The sequence below is a fragment of the Molothrus aeneus genome, chromosome 6 (genome assembly GCF_037042795.1).
Source record: "Molothrus aeneus isolate 106 chromosome 6, BPBGC_Maene_1.0, whole genome shotgun sequence".
Lineage (NCBI taxonomy): Eukaryota > Metazoa > Chordata > Aves > Passeriformes > Icteridae > Molothrus > Molothrus aeneus.
This window is the reverse complement of record NC_089651.1, coordinates 2,637,408-2,657,435: the sequence shown is the minus strand read 5'-3', so window position 1 is coordinate 2,657,435 and position 20,028 is coordinate 2,637,408. Positions and strand designations below refer to the sequence as shown.

Here is a 20,028-nt window from a genome sequence, read left to right as displayed (position 1 = left end):
ATTAACTGGAAAACATAAGTCAAGAACATAAGCCCTACCTTCTGTATGCTGTTCCTATCATCTTTGAGTTTTTTAACAATCAGGCTTCTATTTTCCTGAGCAAACAAAGGCTCTCTTCAGATATTTATCAAATAATTTCAAAGATACAAGTTTTGCATACTAATCCTCTTTCTGTCCCTTGTATTTTTCAGTCTGATAAATGCTGAAAACGAATCTGCAAGTTGTTACCATGCAAGATGCAACTAAGCATCTATGAATGCTATTAAGATAATGCCTCCTTTTTGAAAAAGCTACTGCAGTGAAAACAATTCCAAAGCAAACACAGACAATGCCACTCCTTCACCCCAAAACCACAAAGTCCTCACAGCTATAATTAGAACAAGTAGAAAAGCATTGTCAAGGGAAGGCAGATTTTATGTATGAAGCTTACAAATAAGTAATGCCAAAATTTTATTTATTTTACCACTTCCCTCTCTATTGTCCATGCTGCCACTAGATGCATACTAAAAACACAGGAATTCTCTGAGTGAACGTTATGTATTCAAAGGCCATTTTCACATTTTCATTAGATCCTATCCTTCAAACTCTCCAGAAATTCTTACTTTGCATGTGCAATTCCTGCAGTGATCATCTTCAACCCATGAGTCTTTGTCTCTGTAGATCAATCCATTTACTTGACAAGTCTTCTCACAATGACAGTCTTCCAATTGACTCAGCCTCGTTTCTGCATAATTTAACTATAAATGAAAGTAACTTGATGAGATTTCTGCAATTCAAGCACGTGATTTAAAAAAGCAAAAACCAGTACACTTATTTTTAGCAAAACCAACTTTGACCACAACCTTTGAAACACTGAACCAGGAAATCAGCAGGTAAAAACTAACCCTATTCCTTAGATTTTGATGGAGTTAGTATACATGGTCATCCCAAACTATGATCAATGGAGAAACCATGCTCCTGGAGCAAACCCTGGGCTTGTGGCTGGCTCTGAACACTCCTTGTTCTTACAACAGAAATACAAGCTTAATATTGAGCAGTAAATATGTGCATTCCTTCCCTGCCCATACAAATAACTGAAAGATGACAGGCCTCTGTTCAAATATATTTATTTTCTGGCAAAATAAATACAAGAAATTTTTAAAAATAAATCAAAACTTACAAGGAAAATTTTGTGATTCGTGAAAGTATTCCTGGCTGTATAAACCCACGATGTAAATAAACCAGATTGCCTAGTCCATAAATTAAGTCAATTACTTGGTTTTTCTTGATTTTAATCAAAGCCAAGTCTGAACCTTTTTGACTTCCAGCAAGGAAAGACTCAGTAGAAATTTCTGTGCTGGAAGTCTCCATGTAACAAACACATCTGAATACAAAGCACACCCTAGTGGAGGCTCATAATTTACCAAAAAGAAGTTATATTCCATCAAAGAAGTGCAGGAGATTCCCAGGCCGATTTCAGCAGATTGTTAAAGCCACATGAATTATTTTAGCTATTATATTTAGAGGAACTAACAGTACTCTAGCCCAGTGGGGAATGCTGCAATGCAACACAACCCTTTTCTCCTGCAGCAAATTAACATTTTAGCCAGACTGTAACACCCTGACTTACAGTGTGCCTCTATTTAAGGACACAAAATTAAATCAACTGAACATATCTACTGGAGAGATTCAGAATCATTCAAATTATGACAAAAATAAAATAAGCTTTAAAAGCTAGGATTTATTAGTCTGTAAAAGCAATGTCTTCACAAAGCCCAGGTAGGAAGAGGACGTAAGGGTGGTTAGCTTGCTACAAGTCATGATCAAATGCTCCTTTCATAGCACTCTGTGACAATCTGGCATAGCCAGGCTCTGCTGGACCATTCACAGGGGCCTGTGTCCCACCCTGAGCCCACCAGACTCAGGAGAGGAACAGCCCAAGCAGGAGGGTGTGGTGTTTGTGAGGGTCCCCAGGACGAGGTGATAGATGAGAATCTGGCTCCATGTTCTCAGAAGGCTGATATTATATTATATTAATTATATATTGTATTATATCATATTATACATTAATTATATATTATATTATAATTTATATCATATTATATTATAATTTATATTATATTATATTATATTATATTATATTATATTATATTATATTATATTATATTATATTATATTATATTATGCCATACTAAAGAAAGAGAAAGGATACATCAGAAGGCTTAACAAGAATGAATAATAAAAACTCGAGACTGACTCAGAGCCTCACCACAGCTGGACCACGATTGGTCATTAAATTAAAGCAATTCACGTGGAACCAATCAAACATTCACCTGTTGGTAAACAATGCCCAAGCCACATTCCAAAGCAGCAAACACAGGAGCAGCAATCAGATAATTATTGTTTTCATTCCTCCCTGAGGCTTCTCAGCTTCCCAGGAGAAAGTCCTCTTTCAGAGGGCTTTTCAGAAAATATCATGGTGACAGGAGGGAGCCTCCCTTTCCTGCTCTCATTCTGCACAACTTGCACAGCTACTAAAATTACTGGAGCCTGAAACCAGTGGCTGGATTTTTCCTTCCCAGCTCTGAGTCTCCATAATTTTAATTTCTATAAACTGCACATACACATTCATGGCAAACAACACTTGCTCTTCTGTTCAATGCTGTGATACAGCTGTAACCAAACACGGACTGAGAGGGAAGCTGAAATCTGCCTACAGTGGAGCCTAAAAGCAACAATGAGACACCAAGACACTTTTCCAAGCCATGGTGTCCATGCTCTGCATCTCCTGGTGCAGGATCAGGGGCTGGGGTGCTGTCCATGAGCAAGCCTGCTGTAGTGTGTTTTTCTTTATTTGTCATTCTCTGAGCAGCTGCCAGGCCACACAGCATCTCTGCAGGCAGCCCTTCAAAGCCTTGACGTGCATCATCCCCACAAAATACACCTGTGTCTACATTAGTCACTCTTGCCTGTTGTGGTTAGGACTTCAAAGGCAGATACAAACCTCCAGACCCCCCATTTTTAACTTGCATTTTTCTACCAAGTTAATTTCCTTTCCTGTAGCATGCATTTTGCCTGGACAACAGGAAACAACTGCAAGAATAAACAGTCAGTGGACTGCTGTTACAGAAAAGGAATTTGCAATGAAAGATTATGCCAGCACCACTTTATGAAAGTGCAGAGTCTTTGCAGTACAAATAGGGTGTTATTGGCTTCCCCTCATAAAGTACTAGCAAGCAAAAATATAATTAACATCAGAGAAAGCAAGTTACTCAGTACACTGCATAATTGGAACTTGCTCATACCACCAGCAGGGCTCAAAATAATTGCCTCTCTTTCATAGTACCAGCAGAAAACTGAACTAAAAGCTTCACATTTTTCATATGGATGCAGCCTGTCCAAAGCACGTCAGCTGAGTAAGAGGATTGCCAGCATAATGCACTCACTCTCCAAAAAAACAGTTTCCCCTTTCCTGTGGGGAAGGGAAAGAGCATTTGAAGGCACTGCATTAAAAAGTATCATTTTTTTACACAAATTTGCTATGCAAATCCTGGTTTGGAAATTCCTACAATAACTACACTGAGAGTAAGGGCATCTACAGGTTGGTTGCATCTGCACTTGAATCTAAGTAAGTAACACCTAAGTGCTGTTTCAAAAGAGACAATTAACATCCCTCTACCACAAACCAGATCGTTCGCCAACAGTAACCTCAAAAAGTGTTCACATTCTCCTTTTAACACAGATCAGGGGTTTGGTCACCTCTAAAACACAGTTTCCTACCCCAAAACTTCAGCACAGCCTTACTGAATGGCCTTGGCTTAACACTGAGGTTGCCTGTGTATTGTAGGAGCAGAACCTAAAGAAAACTTCAAACATTTCAAACAAACCAAAAAAAAAAAACCCCAACATTATAGATTCCCATTCACCCTGTTCATGATCCAAAGCTGGGGGGGAAAAGAACAAATAAAAAACCACAAACCCAAGCACACAGCACATCACCTGGAGCTGATGAAAACTGATAAAAACACTGATAAAAGCCATTGATCAAAGGTGCTGTCAAGGTCAGCACAGTCAGCAGGTTCACAGGCATTTTCATTTTGGGGCCTCATTTCAATTCCCAACAAGGAGACTCCACCAGTCCTGAAGACTTCACAGGACCTCCCACAAGGAAACATTCTCCCTCTGACAGCCTCACATGGTGAGGCAATTGTTGAGGGGTTTCACTCTTTTGTTTCTGCATTTATCCCTCAATGTGAAAAGGGAAATCAAGCTAAGGCTTCTTACAAAAAAATCAGACTCTGGGTATTTTGTAACATCCTGACAAATAATAAAGCAGACAACAGGAACATTATTGAGCTTAAGAAACAACCACAGAACTATGTCCACAAGACTACTGCAGACAGCAAGAAAAGAATTGGCTCTACTATGAAAATTTAGAATCATTTTCATGGTATAAGAAACGGCATCTAGAATAAATACTTTCATTTTTGTCTTATGGAAGGAAAGGAAGGAAAGGGGCAACTAAAAAAAAGCTTAGGTACCTACTTTTGCAGTCATTTTTGCCAGGAGTTCTTGCAAATCCATGATTCCTTGCACCAGACTTAAGAAATCACTGCAGGTTGGGCATGCTCAATAGAGAAAGATTAAAAAGAAACAGAAAAGAAGGAAAGACACAATAACCCATAAATAAACAACAATCTATCATACTAGATTTATCTGAACATAAAATGCAATCTGTTTATACAGAATTCTTGCCTTCTGGAAGTCAGCACATGCAAAAATAACAAGCCTGAAAGTATTATTTTTAAAGCAGAGAAACAATCTGTATGAAAAATCTAAACTAGAGACAATAAAAAGATTGCTACTTACTGCGATTCAGATTAGGACACTGTGTTATATATCCATTAGGGATAAAGATGATTTTCACATCTTGAATAACACCCTTTGCAAAAGAAGAGAAAACTGGTAATACAGATTACAAACATTCACTTCAATCTGTACAAGCTCTTTCACAAGTCATTTCTTCAGTGGATACAAACAAAAATTACCAGCTTACTCTACTTGTGAGGAAAATAACTGAAGGTGAACAAAATAGAACTCCTCCTATGTCTCTGTGTGTTTGGAATATTACAGTGATAATACTGCTTTCTCTTTTGTAATCACCAAATATAAGCTGCTTAAACCCTTTAAATGGGGTGAGCCTGCTGAAAGAAGCAGTGCAATAATATAGTGCAATAATATCCATTGCTCAAGCCGATGACACACTTTTCCAAAAGATGAAATAAAACACAGCAAAACTCTTTATTTTTTTTAACCAAGGAAGACTGTGAGATCAAATACTGAAAAGACAAGTGCCTAGTGCCAGATGTAAGTAAGTTCACACTTGGTTCCATGAAGGCCCCTAGCTCTGTATCTCAACAGGCAGTGGGGTCATCGTGCCACCAGGCAGAATCCAGCCCAGGCAGGCAGAGGTGCCCTGGCAGGACTGGCAGGAGGGCAGGGCAGCTTCTCTGGGGCTCCTGAGCCAAAGCAGGACAGGGGAGCTTCTCTGGGGCTCCTGAACCAAAGCAGGGCAGGGGAGCTTCTCTGGGGCTCCTGAACCAAAGCAGGACAGGGACAGCTTCTCTGGGGCTCCTGAACCAAAGCAGGGCAGGGGAGCTTCTCTGGGGCTCCTGAACCAAAGCAGGACAGGGACAGCTTCTCTGGGGCTCCTGAACCAAAGCAGGACAGGGGAGCTTGTTTGGGGCTCCTGAACCAAAGCAGGACAGGGGAGCTTCTCTGGGGCCCCTGAACCAAAGCAGGACAGGGGAGCTTCTCTGGGGCTCCTGAGCCAAAGCAGGACAGAGGAGCTTGTTTGGGGCTCCTGAACCAAAGCAGGACAGGGACAGCTTCTCTGGGGCTCCTGAACCAAAGCAGGACAGGGACAGCAGGACCTAGAGGTCAGTGCCTGCCCTGCAAGGAAAGCCCCAGGGGAGGCTGCAGATGCCCAGTGCTCCTGCACACCTGGGCCCTGAAGCACCCCAGAGACTTCAGACAGGGCAGAAAATGCTGAAGCTTGTGTTTGTTCTCCTTAGCTCAGGATGAAGCATTTGCTGCATCTGTGGCTCTGCAATGTTCTTACTTCACAGGATCCACTGCTTCAATAATGTCATGGCCACTAAGGGACAGGAGCAGGGGAAATCAAGGACCTCTAGTGCTGACGTTTGCACTTCCCCTGACTGCTAATCACATGTTGTGACACAGCTCTACCTCCTCACAGACAGAAAAATTTCTTTAAACTGAAAAGAAATATATCATGGCAGCAGTTATTATCTAATTAAATTACTGATTTGCCAGACTGTGCTTTAATTTTCAGTTAAATTGCAATAGGGTGAATTTTGCAGGGCAAGGACATCATCACTTGCTCACATGCCACCCATATGCCACATGCACTCACATGCCACCCATAAATAGAGGCCTCAGACAGTCCTTGAAAGCCTGGCAAGGCAAGTCCCATTTACATGCTCATCTGTTCAAAGAGCACAATGTAATCAGCAAGCACTGTTTCCTGCTTACTGTCTCATGATCAAATATTAACTGAAAATATTAACAGAGATAATCAGATCACCCTGTCTTTCTTGCAGCAGAACATACATTTATTGACCTTTTCACTTATGAGAATAATGAAACCATAAGTAATAAGTAATATTGTAACTGGAAATGGAACATCCTGAAAGCCATTTTACACATTTTCTGTCAGCAGTCATCAGTGAGAAATTAGAAGGTGAGGCATAAAAATATACTTCCAACACTTAATCCTCTGCAGTGAAAAGCTCAACCAAGAGTAAATGAGATTACAGAGTTCCACCACACCATATTGCCTAGCTAATGAGACACCATCCAAAAAGAAGTGATTTTTCTTCAGCCTTTTTTTTTAAGGTGCATCTTCTTCAAATGTGTTTGTTGCTTTAGAGTCACATTACTCCATTGTCTTTTGGGCAGATTTGCATTTAGACATAGCCTGAAGAGGAAACACAACTATTTTATGTCTTAATTTCTGCTACTGAAAGCATATTACCATGTAATAACATAGGAATATGAACTTCAGTAACATAGATGACTTCTAGGTCTATAAAACATTTGAAATTTAATTATTACGATCAAACATAGAAGTAAACTTTCCAAGGGCAGAAATTTTGCTGATGTATTTTTTTAATAGAGAATTCATTGTAGGCAAACACTTATTACAGCCATAATTATTGTAACAAATATGAAAAAACTCTGGTTTTTCCTGCTTCAGCATTAAGTCTGGGCTGCCAAGAGCATGGATTTGTCCCTAACAGTGTGATGTCAGTGGTCAAAATCTTTCCAGTTTTTCCCATCCCAAGCAGACATGACCTTTATATTATCAATAAAAACATTTGGCTAATGACATCCAAAGCTTCAGCTCAGCATCAGGACTTGCTAGCTTGAAGAGCCTTCATCTGGTGCAGGCAGATTACCAGCTACACGATGAAATTCAGCTTCTGCAGCACTAAAAATCAAGCCCATCCCATGAGGACATAATACAAAAAGCCCAGTGAATTGCACTTCTCAGATATCCACCACGCAGAACAGTCCTCCCACATTCTGTGAAAAGGCTCATCTATTCCATGAGCTCCCCACTTGTGCATTTTCATTTCCTCCATTGCCTTTCATCCTCTTTAAAACCTACTTCTCCCACAGAGATAATATCACCCACACAGCTGTGCAAGTTGCCCTGGCCAGGGCTGGGAAGGCTCTACATGGTGGCACCAGCAGATGTGCCTGAAATTGCTGTGCCCTGGCAAAGCCATGCCAGCAGCTTTGCTATAAATTTTATATATGTGTGTATATATATATATATATATGTGTGTGTGTGTATATGTACATATATAATTTATAATATATATATTTTATATATATTAAATATATATGACATATATTATATAATATATAAATTATATATATAATTGTATATAATTTTATCTGTATTATTTTATATATATTATATATATATAACTATATATATAATTATATATATATAATTATACATATAATTATAGTCATATGACTGTAAAAATGATACACCTGATACTGTGCAATAAAAACACCAATATGCTTCTCATATGCTTCTCAGGCACCTCATATAGAATCCCCAGGCACAAGCAGGATCAATAGAGCCTGCTCCAGTAGTTATGAAAACTACTGTCTTGCAACATAAATCACCTTCTCACCAAGGCATTAATAAGCTCATTTTTGCACTAGCTCTTTGGAGGGACCCTTAGGGGGAAGGGTTCTCCTCAGCAATAAAACAAATTTTTCAGATAATTCTGATCCTGCCAGCAATCAGATCCATCCTAGAGAGTGTTCCATAGATATCTGGCATCAATCTTTTTCTCCCTTTGGTTGCATTTTCTTCAGCTTTCTAACCTGATGATAATGGTTATTATCAGCCCTTAGCCCTGAAACAAACCCTGGGTTTGTCTGGCTGTCCTGGCTCTGTCCAGCACAGGGTTAATTTTTGCAGTAGCCAGGAGAGAGCATGGCTGGGACGTGGTAATTATAATTTTTTTTTTCATATTTTATATATAATTTATAATTTACATATTATAATATATATATTATAATATAGTATATATTATATATTATAATATATTTTATAATTTATATATATATATATAAAATTCTACAGCACTCACACCACTACAGAGGGCAGGGGAAGGGACTCTTTTCCATGGAGCAAGAGTTCCTTATGGTCAAGAGACTGTGGAGGAGAGAACCATCCAGTACCATCTATTATCAGGAATGTGTAAATAATTCATTCTCCTATATCTTTTGATAATAATATTGTTGCTGTTACTGTTCATTTTGTTATCTCATCCTTCTTTCCAGTAAATTGTTCTTATCTACACCCATCAACTTCACCTTTTGTGCCTCTACATTGCACCACAGTGGGAAGGGAGAAGGAAAGGAGGAGTGAGAGAGAGCAAGGTGTGATTTGAGAGAGCCTTGGCAGGGGGGGTACTGAATTGGTGAGAACCACTCATAAACCATGACAGCCTTAATTTTCTATAACCCCTTATTCTATATCACTTATGTCCCACCCAGATCCTTCACCTTCCAACTCCATAGCTATTTATATATACACAATCACAGGTATCATTTCCATAGCCAGTAGCCATGTCTCCAAGCTGTCTGTTGAGCTCATTTAGTGCGTGGCTGTGGGTTCTACCCACCCCAGCTGTCTCCCAGGACAGGAGGGCTGCTGTGCTGCTGGCTGGCTGCTGCCCCAGGAGCTCAGACTGGTGTGTGTGGAGCAGCCCATCCTCACTGCCCATGGCAGCCATGGCATACAGGGACAGTGCCATGCAGCAGCCAGTATTATATGTACAGTTCAACAGCACAGACTGTTCTTATCCAAAAATCAAATCCCCTTGTGGTACACATTGTGTTTCCCTGCCTCTCTCCATTACCCACCAAGTGGACCCAGGTCCTTGAGCAAAAACAATTCCTTGGAGGGGTTTGCCTTTGGTTGAGTTGCTCCAGTCTGGAGTTGCCATCAGCATTCTTCTTGCAAGTACTGTCACTTTATCAGAGTCCTGTAGTTGTCCAGGGGTGAGCTCCCAAAACTCTGGAGCAGAGAATTCCTCTAAGTACCAGCCCAATTTCTCCCACATTCCATGACACTCATGATTATTCCCCCTCATGGGAGATCTCTGAATGACACTCCTAGAAATCTCTGTCCTGACTCTAAACACAGTACTGTAGACCATACTGAGAAAACATGGCAGACACAGCAACAAGAACATGCTTTCCTTAACATCCAAATGAAATTACAAATTCTCAAATTCTCTGTTTTAACAGGCCTGAAGGAGGAAAAGGGGGTGAAAAGCTGTGGAAAACCATCATCCCCTCCAAACCATATCCCCTCCCCTGCTTTACCCCACAGACTATATATGATTATTAATGGACTCCCCACAGAAGAACCCGAGGTAAGGGTAGGAGAACAACACTGAACTCATATCCAAAATAACTCTCATTGCCCTTGATGTTATCAAGCAGATATCACACAGATCAGCAACAAAGTAATCCTGATCCCTCTCCCCCACTTAAGAGCTTAAATGAGGGATGTGGGACTCCAGGGGCTCTCCAAAATGCAGTTTATTCCATCCAAGATGTTACAGCAGTCCAGGGTCGTGGGTGACAGAGCTGTGCCTACAGCTGTCAGCTCCAGCTGCACCCTTAGCTTAGGTTACAATGCATTATTTACTTTTCTTTTGGTTACATTGCATTCTAGACTTTTCTTTGCTGAGCATCTTAATACAGTAGATCTATATCTAAACTTTTACCTATAGCCTATCATAACTCCTGTAATTACCATATTCATGTCACTGTTCTCCAATCACCAACAGTCAGTACATTACAGTTTAAGCTAGAAGTCGGTTTTCAGTTTTCTTGCAGTGGAAAATTCTGAGACCTTTTTCTACCTGCAGCATTTGCTGCCTTGTTTGCCTGTGCTCTCTTTGTGCTTGGTAAAAACATCTTCTTGTTTGGGGTGGGTTTATCCTTTGCTCTAAGCCATAAAAACCCCTTCTAACTAACACACCCTTTGCTCCTTGGTTATCCAGTGAGACTGGCTCAGCAATTCTTTTCTTCTGTATCAAAACTTGCTTCCATCTCTATTCCTTCTTCAGACTCTACATTCAAAAATCTTTCTGCCAAGCATACATATCTGTGAGACTTCTTGTCAAACTTTCATCCTTCCCAGCAGCCACTGGGAAGAAGAAGACCCTTGTGAGGGGCACATTAGGGAACAAACACAGGGTTAGGCACCACGTCCCCGTGAACAAGCCAGGCAACACTGCGGCCAGTGCTCCACACCTCATACCACAGCAAATAAATCATCCACCAGCTCTGACTCTTGTTATTTCCACCCTTCCTGCCACACTTTAGCCACCAATGAGGGCTGTCCTGGTTTGGGAATGGCCCTTCCCAGTTCAGTGTCCCCACTCCCAAACCCCAGGCTGTTCCCTCTCCATCCCCCTTTCCTCTACCCCTCCCTGCTGTTGCAGGATGGAGTGGAGAACTGGAGGTACAAAAGGTGAAGATCACAGGTATAGGCAGGCACAATTTACTGGAAAGAGTGGTGAGGTATGAAAATGAACAGTATCAAGATCAATAACAAAAGGTACAAAAAAAAATTATTCACGCAACAAGCTTGCTTTTCCTTACACACATTTTCATGGCTCCAACACACATACAAGAATGCTAATTCTTTTTTAATGCTCTTATTTCCCTGCAGATCTCTGTTTACATTAAGGAAAATATATCTATTTTTTATATGCTAAAACAGTGAAACAAATTGCTCTGAAAAAGAAAGGGAAATCCTGCTGAGCATATAAATATATGGAAAGAGATGTGTACTCTTTCCAAACTGGCAAAATCCCAAGTTTTTGCAACAAGAAACGTAAAAAAAGTAAGATTTCTGGAACTCTCAAGCAGGATTAAAAAAACCACAACCAATTATATTTCTCCCCTGAAGAAAGTTAGTAAAATATTCAAGCACACATAAAGCAAAGTAAGGCACTTGTCAGCTTTCATTATGATCAATAAAAATGGTCAGCCCATTAGCATATCATTAGCTACCCTGCTGTTTCCAAAGTGTTAACACGTAGAAATATTAATTTACAAACATATAATATCCCAGAGCTCTGAGGCTCTGACTGCCTGTACAAAATAAGAATTTAAGATGGGGACTCCAATATAACTTCTTCCTTTTCCTATGTAGCTATAAACATATGTTTACCATCTGTGGAATAGTGGGAAGCAGCTGAGGTAAAAAACCAACAGCTGTAGGATAAAATAATATTATCAATTTCACTTCACACTGACAGCTCAGCTGCTGGAGGATGAAATGCACTGTAGGTTCAGAGCAACCCTCAGACTATCATTTAAGTCCAAAGTTGGCTTTTACCTCTGTTTCACAATTAAAATTGCTAGCTCCTATGCTGAAATAAGCTCAGTGTAATTGCCCTAGCTTGTTGGAAATCTAGGGACATCCTCAGAAAACAGGCAAATTGTAAAATTGTCTTAGGAGCTGAGAGCTTCACATGGAAACCGAGTGGGTGGTAAATCACCTTGGCAACAAATCCATGCCCAGATTGAGGAGAGGCAGATTGGCCTCTTGCTGCTCTACGGACTCCTTTCACAATAAACACTCATACTGTGCCTTGTTAGCCAAAACTGGAATAAATATCAGGAACTTTCACCTTGTAAACAGGTATAGGCAGGTATAAACAGGTATCAACAAGCTGTTTACAAACTGTCCACAGTTTGTACCAAATTTCATGCATATCGTGTTTCATGAACCTAAGACAACTGATTGGAAGTACCTTATTGACTATTATTAATTTCCTACCTCACATGCCATTTCATATCTGCTTACCTTAAAGAAACCATGTTTCCTGTTTCTCTGTCCAAGCCATAAATTGCTTTCAGGTGTCAAATTCGTTTCTGGGGGATCAATGACACGTTCATAAATCCTGTAGAGGGAAGACATTGCATTTACTTGAATTTTCTCTTTCCCCTGAAAACTTCCTTGACAGAATCAGGTAACAATAAAAGATGGAAAACAGAACCAAAAATAAAACCCCTAAAAATTTTCATTAAACACAGTATTTGTCACTGATTGTGGTGAAGAAAGTATATTACAACTTTAAAGTTAAAAAAAATTAAAATCACAAACATATGAAGACTCCTTAAAATTGAAACTCTCCTCGTGCAGCTGTGCAGCACTAAACTAAAGAAATAACAGCACCAGAGTGGAGCAACTCTGGTGGAGAAGTAGGGCAAAAAAAAGTAAAATAGGACCATCTTAGTCTAGGGATGTCTCTTAAAATCTACCCTAGAGAAAAACTGCAATCACACACAAGATCCAACCAAATCCAACAACCCCTTGAGGTGTTCAGACTGTTAGAATTTTGAACAGACTTCACAAAAGAACTTTATGCCACTCCATCCCTTTTTTTTTCCACTCTACATCTGTGTTATTCATCCTTGCACATGGAACCTTCTCCCCTTCTTATTGGATTTCCTCAGGGTGGGTGCTCACGTGTGGTGCCTCTACTGCACATCCACCTTGTGTCTGTCACCAGCACAGGTCTGGCACAGAATGGTACATCTCTGTGGTATCTAACAGTGACAGCAAGTAATACAAGGTCCATAACAACCTTTATGTACTGCATAAACTCGCACGTGACTGCAGCAATCTGCATACCAAATTTCTAAAATGAACCGATGAAAAAATTGCTGTAACACAATTTTTAAATTAACAAAGTATTTGGAGTTCTAAACAGGTTTTGCTTGGGGTTTTGTTTGCTTATTTTTAGAAAAGCTGTAATGAAGTTTCCATAACAACTTTTCCAGGAACACAGACCGCTACAATGATATCATCGTTCCAGAACATGAAAAATTCAAGGCCAGAGTTACTGATCCTGGGTTCTCATATTGCTGTGTCACATCAGAGGGAGCCATGAACTTCCTGCTTCATAACAAAAATAGCATGCTTAATAAGAATTATGGAGGAGATGATGAAATCTATTTCTATTACTGTCCGGTTTACAGGGAGTATGCATGGCTATGCAATCACAGCAGCATGACAGCCAAGAGAAGAAACTCTGAGTCTGCCAAAACCCCTAGCTTAAAGAGGTGAAATTATCTGTGGTCAAATTGGTTTTCTTTCTTTAAAGCTATGGCTTGAAAACAAACCTGAAAAACAGCCACTAAAAAAAAAACAGAAGTGTCACTATAGGACACAAAAGAACACAAGTGCACACCACTGTTCTCAAGGTGAAGAAAAAAGGGAAGTTTATTTTCTGACTCCAACATTTAGAGTTTTCCAAAAGTGACAGTGGATTGGAGGGTGACAATGCCACCTCTCCAATGACACTGGACAAACCAACAGTCCATCAGCTTTCTCCTCCTCCATAAAGGAATGCAAAACAATGAGTTATTTACAGAAAGTGTGTGAGAAAGCTCATTACAAGAATGTAAACATCAGAAGGCTTAAAAAGTCTTAAAAAACCAGGGTGACACAGAAGTTGATCAACTGAACTTCTCTTCACAATTACACTCCACGTATTTCTGCCAGAGGCTCGCCAAGTGTAATCAGTGATTTTTCAAGTTGCAAGTTGCCATGGCTATTGGGTTTGTATTGACTGCAAGGGTGGCTTCTGTGAGAAGCTGCTAGAAACACCCCCCATGTCTGACAGAGCCAGTGCCAGCTGCCTCCAGGATGGATCCGGCGCTGGCCAAGGCTGAGCCCATCACTGATGGTGGCAGCACCTTTGGAATAACGCTTTGAGGAGGGGGCAAAGTTACTGAGCAACAGCAATTCCATCCAGGGAGAGGGCTGAGAACACTGAGTGAGGGGAGCAGCTCTGCAGACAGCCAGGGCAGGGCAGGAGGAGGGAGAGGGGATGCTCCAGCACGGGAGCAGAGATTCCATGGGGAGGCAGGTGCTCCCTGGAGCTCCATTCCCCGTCCCCTCTGAGCCATCTGTGGGGACCAGGCAGAGGAACATCAGGAGTGAAATAAGCACAGGAAGAAGAAAAGGGTGGGTGGAAGGGATTTGGGTTTACTTCTCTGCCTTACTGTGATTTAACTGAGCAAATTAAACTCATTTTCCTGAGTAGTCCGTTTTGCCCTCAGCTGTAATGGGTGAGTGATCTCTCCCTGCCTGTATCTAGACCCACAAGCCTTTCATTATCTATATAGCCTATCACTATCTTCATTATCTATTTGTTGGGCACCTGGTGTCCAGCCAGTGTCAAAGCCACCATATCACACTATTGGAAAATTCATTTATTTCCAGGGGCCTAGAATAACATCCCAGTATTAAAGAACTTCTAGAAAGATCTACAAAGTTATGTTAAAGTACAGAGTCCTATATCCCACCCACTTTTGCTTATCAAAAAGGAGTATAAACCATTTGTCAAGATGAAATAGAAGCGATATATAACAAAACCAAAGTCTAACACTACTTTTTTTTTTAAAGAAACAGCAAGAAACATCTCAAACCTAATAACAAAAAATATGAAAATTACAGCTAAAGAATGTGAGTACAGGAGTCAGACTTCTTGTAATATTCATAATTTCATTGCTAAAGTTTATTATAATTATCATCAGCCCTAACTCATCACATTTCATGCACATGATGCATTCAGAGCTCTAGGAAAATTCTATCTCTAGTATTTAATTAGGTCTATCTATAAAATTACCATGCTGAGCTGTTTTACCTGCCCAAACAGCAGAACAAGCTCATATTCTTTTAAAGCAGGTTTTGAGAATTAGAGGATTTTTGCATGCACTGTCCCTATCAATAATTTAAAGTATAAGTAGAAGCTTTCTGTCATACCTCATGCAAAATTGAACTACACAAATGCAAAATTGAACTACACAAATGCAAAACTGCAGCAAAATACTGAATGAGAAACAAAGAATTGACATGGTCCTTGAGCATGAACTCCTTGAGAGCATGTACACTGAACTGCTCTATCATATGAGGAATTTATCTTTGCATATATAGCATAGCTTTATTCATGATTTTGGTTAATAACGCCCCCACAGGAAAATTCCTCATCTCCTGAAAAGGCTAAACAATATCCAATAAATAACTGCATTTCTCCCATTATATAAAATCCCAGTGCTGACCAGGTTCAAAAACAGTACTTATTGAAGAATATTTGATTTTTATTCACCTGGCCTAGTTAAAGTTGATGAAAGAACTCCACAATATCTATCTGCAATTGCATATAAAAAAAATCAAAACCTGACGCTGTTATATGACAGTTCAACAACTGCAAGTTAGGAAGACAAATCAGAGACAGGCTAATGTGGCTTATCTTGTCTTTTCTGATGATTTAACACTCTTTCAGCCTATGTGGACAGGGCTGTTGTCACCTTCTTTCCACTCTCTTCACAAAGGGCCATCCTTAACACACAAAAGCTCAAGATTCCCCATATTTCTCCACTGTTCTACTCTAATTCAAATTGCATTTACCTTAAATCAAGGGGTTGATCAGGGTTAGTTTGTACCTTATTCCACATCTGTCAACAAGGCTGGATTGTTTTCCTCAGATCTGCCTATAAAGTAACAGGCTTAGGAGTCAAGAGAGGGCATGAAATGCAGATCAGTCCTTGATTATCTTTTTATGCCAAAAGATGTTTTGGTTGACACCATCTGATTCACAAACTATGTCAATTTACTTTATTGTTGTATGCTGTTAAACACAATCAGAAAAAAAAAGCCTGGCAAGTATACACACAACATATTGCTACTCCTGTAAGCCCCTCTATACTCTTGGGAAATGAAAAGGGGGGAAAGCACATCAGTTAAAAAAAAAAAACAACACAGAAACCCCAAACAAACAGAATATCCACATTAAGCTTCCACATCACTCACTTTCCCTTACCCACCTTTCTGGGCTGAGCTGTGCCACCTTCCTTGGCTTTTTACCCATGTGACCAATATTCTGTATTTGGCATATGAATAGCTGAAGTACACACTTCAGCTTACGAAGTGCTGGTCTAGAGCTCCTTGGAGACCAGTTTCCAGCACATTTGGCTTTGATGCCAACACAGAGAAATGCACAATACACTTCACAAGAAAAGGAATGCTCAGAAAGAAGACTCGGGGGAGCTGTGGTCACTAAAACTGCTGCAGAGTGAATAGCCCCTCCAACATGAGGAGACCCAGGTCTCCAGGTTAATGGAAGCTCTCCTACAAACTCCAGGCTTCCAGATTTATCATTGCTGCAGTTACTTTCCAAGAGAAAGCTTGATTTGCCCCTATTTTACACCAACATATTTCAAAGAAGTTAAACTATAAAACCAGGATAATAGAACAATGAACCAATCCTAGTGTCTTGAAATGTTCATGCTCAGAATACATTCAGTAACCACTGACCCATTGAGCAAAATACAGTAAGAAATATAACTGTTAATACACCTGTTAATCAATAAATACCCAAATATTCTTGTGGTTTGTATCTATATCTCTACCCTGTCTGCATGCTTTGATTTATTAAGTATTCTTGTGCAATCATGAGAATCACCTCTCTCAAGGACACATTTCAAACATGCATCTCTGCCATAATTAGGACAATATACAGAAAATAGAGAATCTATAAAATAATCAGTGTATTCCTGAAAGGAGACATATCTAAAATATTTGCATCCTAACACACACACACACACACACACACACACACACACACATTTTGTTCTGCATAGAGGGAGAGCTCCTCTAGAAATCAAGCTCTGTTGGACAAGGAGAGAGCTCCAGTCCATGTACTCAATATGTAGCAATATGGCCGATGATAAATAAAACAAAACAAAACAAACAAAAAAATAAATAAAATACCTTTCAGGCTTACCCCTCCAGATTAATCAACATAAATTAACTCAATATAAATTATTTTTAGCATCCTTGTAATGTGTACATATACAATGGTACAATGGTATATATCTAATATAGAATGGTAGCACAGGAAAATACCCTCATTCTATACATGAGTAGACTGAAACACAGACAGATTAACCAAGATCACAAAGACAGTGTCTCTGCCCAAGATCTAAGCCTTTAGACTGGGCATGACTGAAGCTTAACTGCCTCTCATACTGGGTCCCACTCCCTCTGGAAAAAATGTGATATGGAATTGTCTCTTGCAGTGAAGATGATTTCTTACACACAACTTTTATAAGCAGAAGTTAGCACTTTATTTCCACTTTTGTGGAGATGCAGCTCTACATCATACATAGAGTATTTGCCATGCCAGATGGATTTTTGAAGCTGCTGAAATATTTAGCAGAACATGAAAATAAACTTTGAAAATAAACTAAATGTCTGCTCACATTAGGATACATCAGCCAGTATGGACTGATCAGGAGGCACCGCTGCCTAAAATTCTGAACCATAAAATAGACTGCAACTCAGCAGTCACTACAGAGCAGCACACCAAATCATGCTATTTTCAAATTCTTCCGTGTCTAAAATACGAGTGGGTTACTAAAATAGGAACATTCCTTCTTCTGGTTGCAGGCTGGATATGAAAACTGTGAGATCAGCTCAGTTAGTTAGAGCATGGTGCTAAACAACACCAAAGTTGAGGGCTTGATCCTCACTCAGGCCATTCATTACAGAGCTGGACTCAGGTCCTTGTGGGTCCCTCCCAGCTCAGAACATTCTCTGAAATTTGTGAACATACACAGCCCTGAACTGCATTAAACAGGCTTTAAACAGAGATTTAGACTGAGGGTACAAAAGCCATGGGGGTCCTTTGTTTGGGATTCCTCCTCAGGGAAGCTCTAAATTTCCATGTAGAGAACAGGTGTTGAATTCATCACACCAAATTTTAAATGTCTCAAAAGTTCATACCTATAGTGGAGCTGGTCCTCTAGACTCATTTAAGGAAGAGACATAAGTGTTTCTAGGATGTGATTCATCTTACAGTAAATTATTCACTCTCTAAAGGCCCCTCCAACAGCTGCACAGGAGCCCTTCCTGACATCAGGGTGAATCATCAAAACAGATTTTTGCAATTCAAAGCCTGATGCTCAAAAATTACACTCTCCTGCAACCATTCATTACCCTGTATACATCCATCTGGATCTTCAGATCCTTTAAATACACTGAAGGGCATAGAAAAGTTCTGTTCATGACAGTCTTTGACACAGCACTCTCAACTTCTGTAAAGAGAGGCAGAGAAGGAAGTTCCCTGTGTTTTGCATCAGTCTTTTCCCTAATCAAATTTGCAGAGGTGTGGACCACCTTTGACCCTTGCTATCATCTCCAGCTGAGCCTGAAAAAACACAGTACACCTCTGAAATAGCAAATGAGGCCTCCTAACACAGCCCGTTGTATAAAAACAATCAGCTGCTTCAAAAAGTTTCTCCAACAAGTTCTCTGAACCCACCAATAGAGAAATTGATTGCTTATATCAGTTCCTAGCTTTAAGATACAGTATTGGCATTTGTCTTTATCTCTATACTTCCAAAGAGATTAAGAATTTATTTTAAAAATAAATACTAGGATATTTTTACATATTTCTCTTTCAACCCATTTTCTCTATGCTTCCCAATGTAAATGTGTCAATACCAATGTGATTGGATTTTCTTGATAGTGTTTACAGATAGGATGCATTACTTGACATGTATTCAGTTTGGAGCAACTTCAACTGAATTATTCATTCAGTTTCCAGTGTTTTGTTTCAGAAAAATAAACTTCCTGAGGGAAATTTGGATTTTTTTTTTTGTTGTTCTTATCTCCTCTGCCATACTATAGGAGTTCATAATCATTTAACAGAGGAAAGCAATCTAGATTAAAATCTTGGGGTATGAAGGAAGCCTTTTCCTATTAAATTTTGAATGTACAATAGTAACTGCCAACCATTTAATCAAGTTATTGTTCAGCTTTGGGAGAAAAAAAATAGGTGTCCAGTAATAGCATATGTCAAGTAAAAGACTCAAGAGTGCATGCTCAGTTTACATTCTCTTCAAGGTCTGTCACCCAAATGATTTCATTGATTTTCCTGTATAATCACAGAGACAAAGTTAATGTACTCTATTTTTCACTTTAATTATTCCAAATAACAAATCTAAATTTAAAAATAAAAATCCATCTAAATAAAATTCTGCTTTAAAAATCTCTTTTTTTCATTCAAGAAAAATTCAAAGTAGCTAACAAACAGGAGGAAACTACACAAATGCAAGTGGAGATGGTCACAAGAGTCCATTTTCACTGTCAGGTTTTGGGGGTTTACTCTCCACACATCAATTGTGTAAGGGTGAATTCACAGAGATATTATCTGCCTGTACAGGGGCTTTTGTTACAAAATATATTACACTCCTCAGTTTCCTACAAACTTATCCATTTAGTTTATCAGAATTTCCTAAGCACTAAATTAAAATAAATCATTCTTATCGACCCGAAGTAGAGGACTGGACCTATTATATGACACAGCAGTGGCCCCAAGAAGGGCAGAAGTGCAT

The 20,028-nt window shown here is 39.6% G+C and overlaps 1 protein-coding gene across 2 annotated transcripts in view; it reads right to left on the bottom strand.

The window, feature by feature from the left end:
- Window positions 1-20,028, bottom strand: part of NELL1 (neural EGFL like 1) — a 316,106-nt gene that overhangs the window by 239,556 nt on the left and 56,522 nt on the right. For both annotated transcript variants that reach the window (XM_066551385.1, XM_066551386.1), the window contains exons 5-8: window positions 12,425-12,521; window positions 4,849-4,921; window positions 4,525-4,607; window positions 603-737 (exon numbers count right to left, since the gene is read on the bottom strand). In XM_066551385.1, the coding sequence (XP_066407482.1) occupies window positions 603-737; window positions 4,525-4,607; window positions 4,849-4,921; window positions 12,425-12,521 (388 nt within the window). The remainder of the gene's footprint in view (window positions 1-602; window positions 738-4,524; window positions 4,608-4,848; window positions 4,922-12,424; window positions 12,522-20,028) is intronic.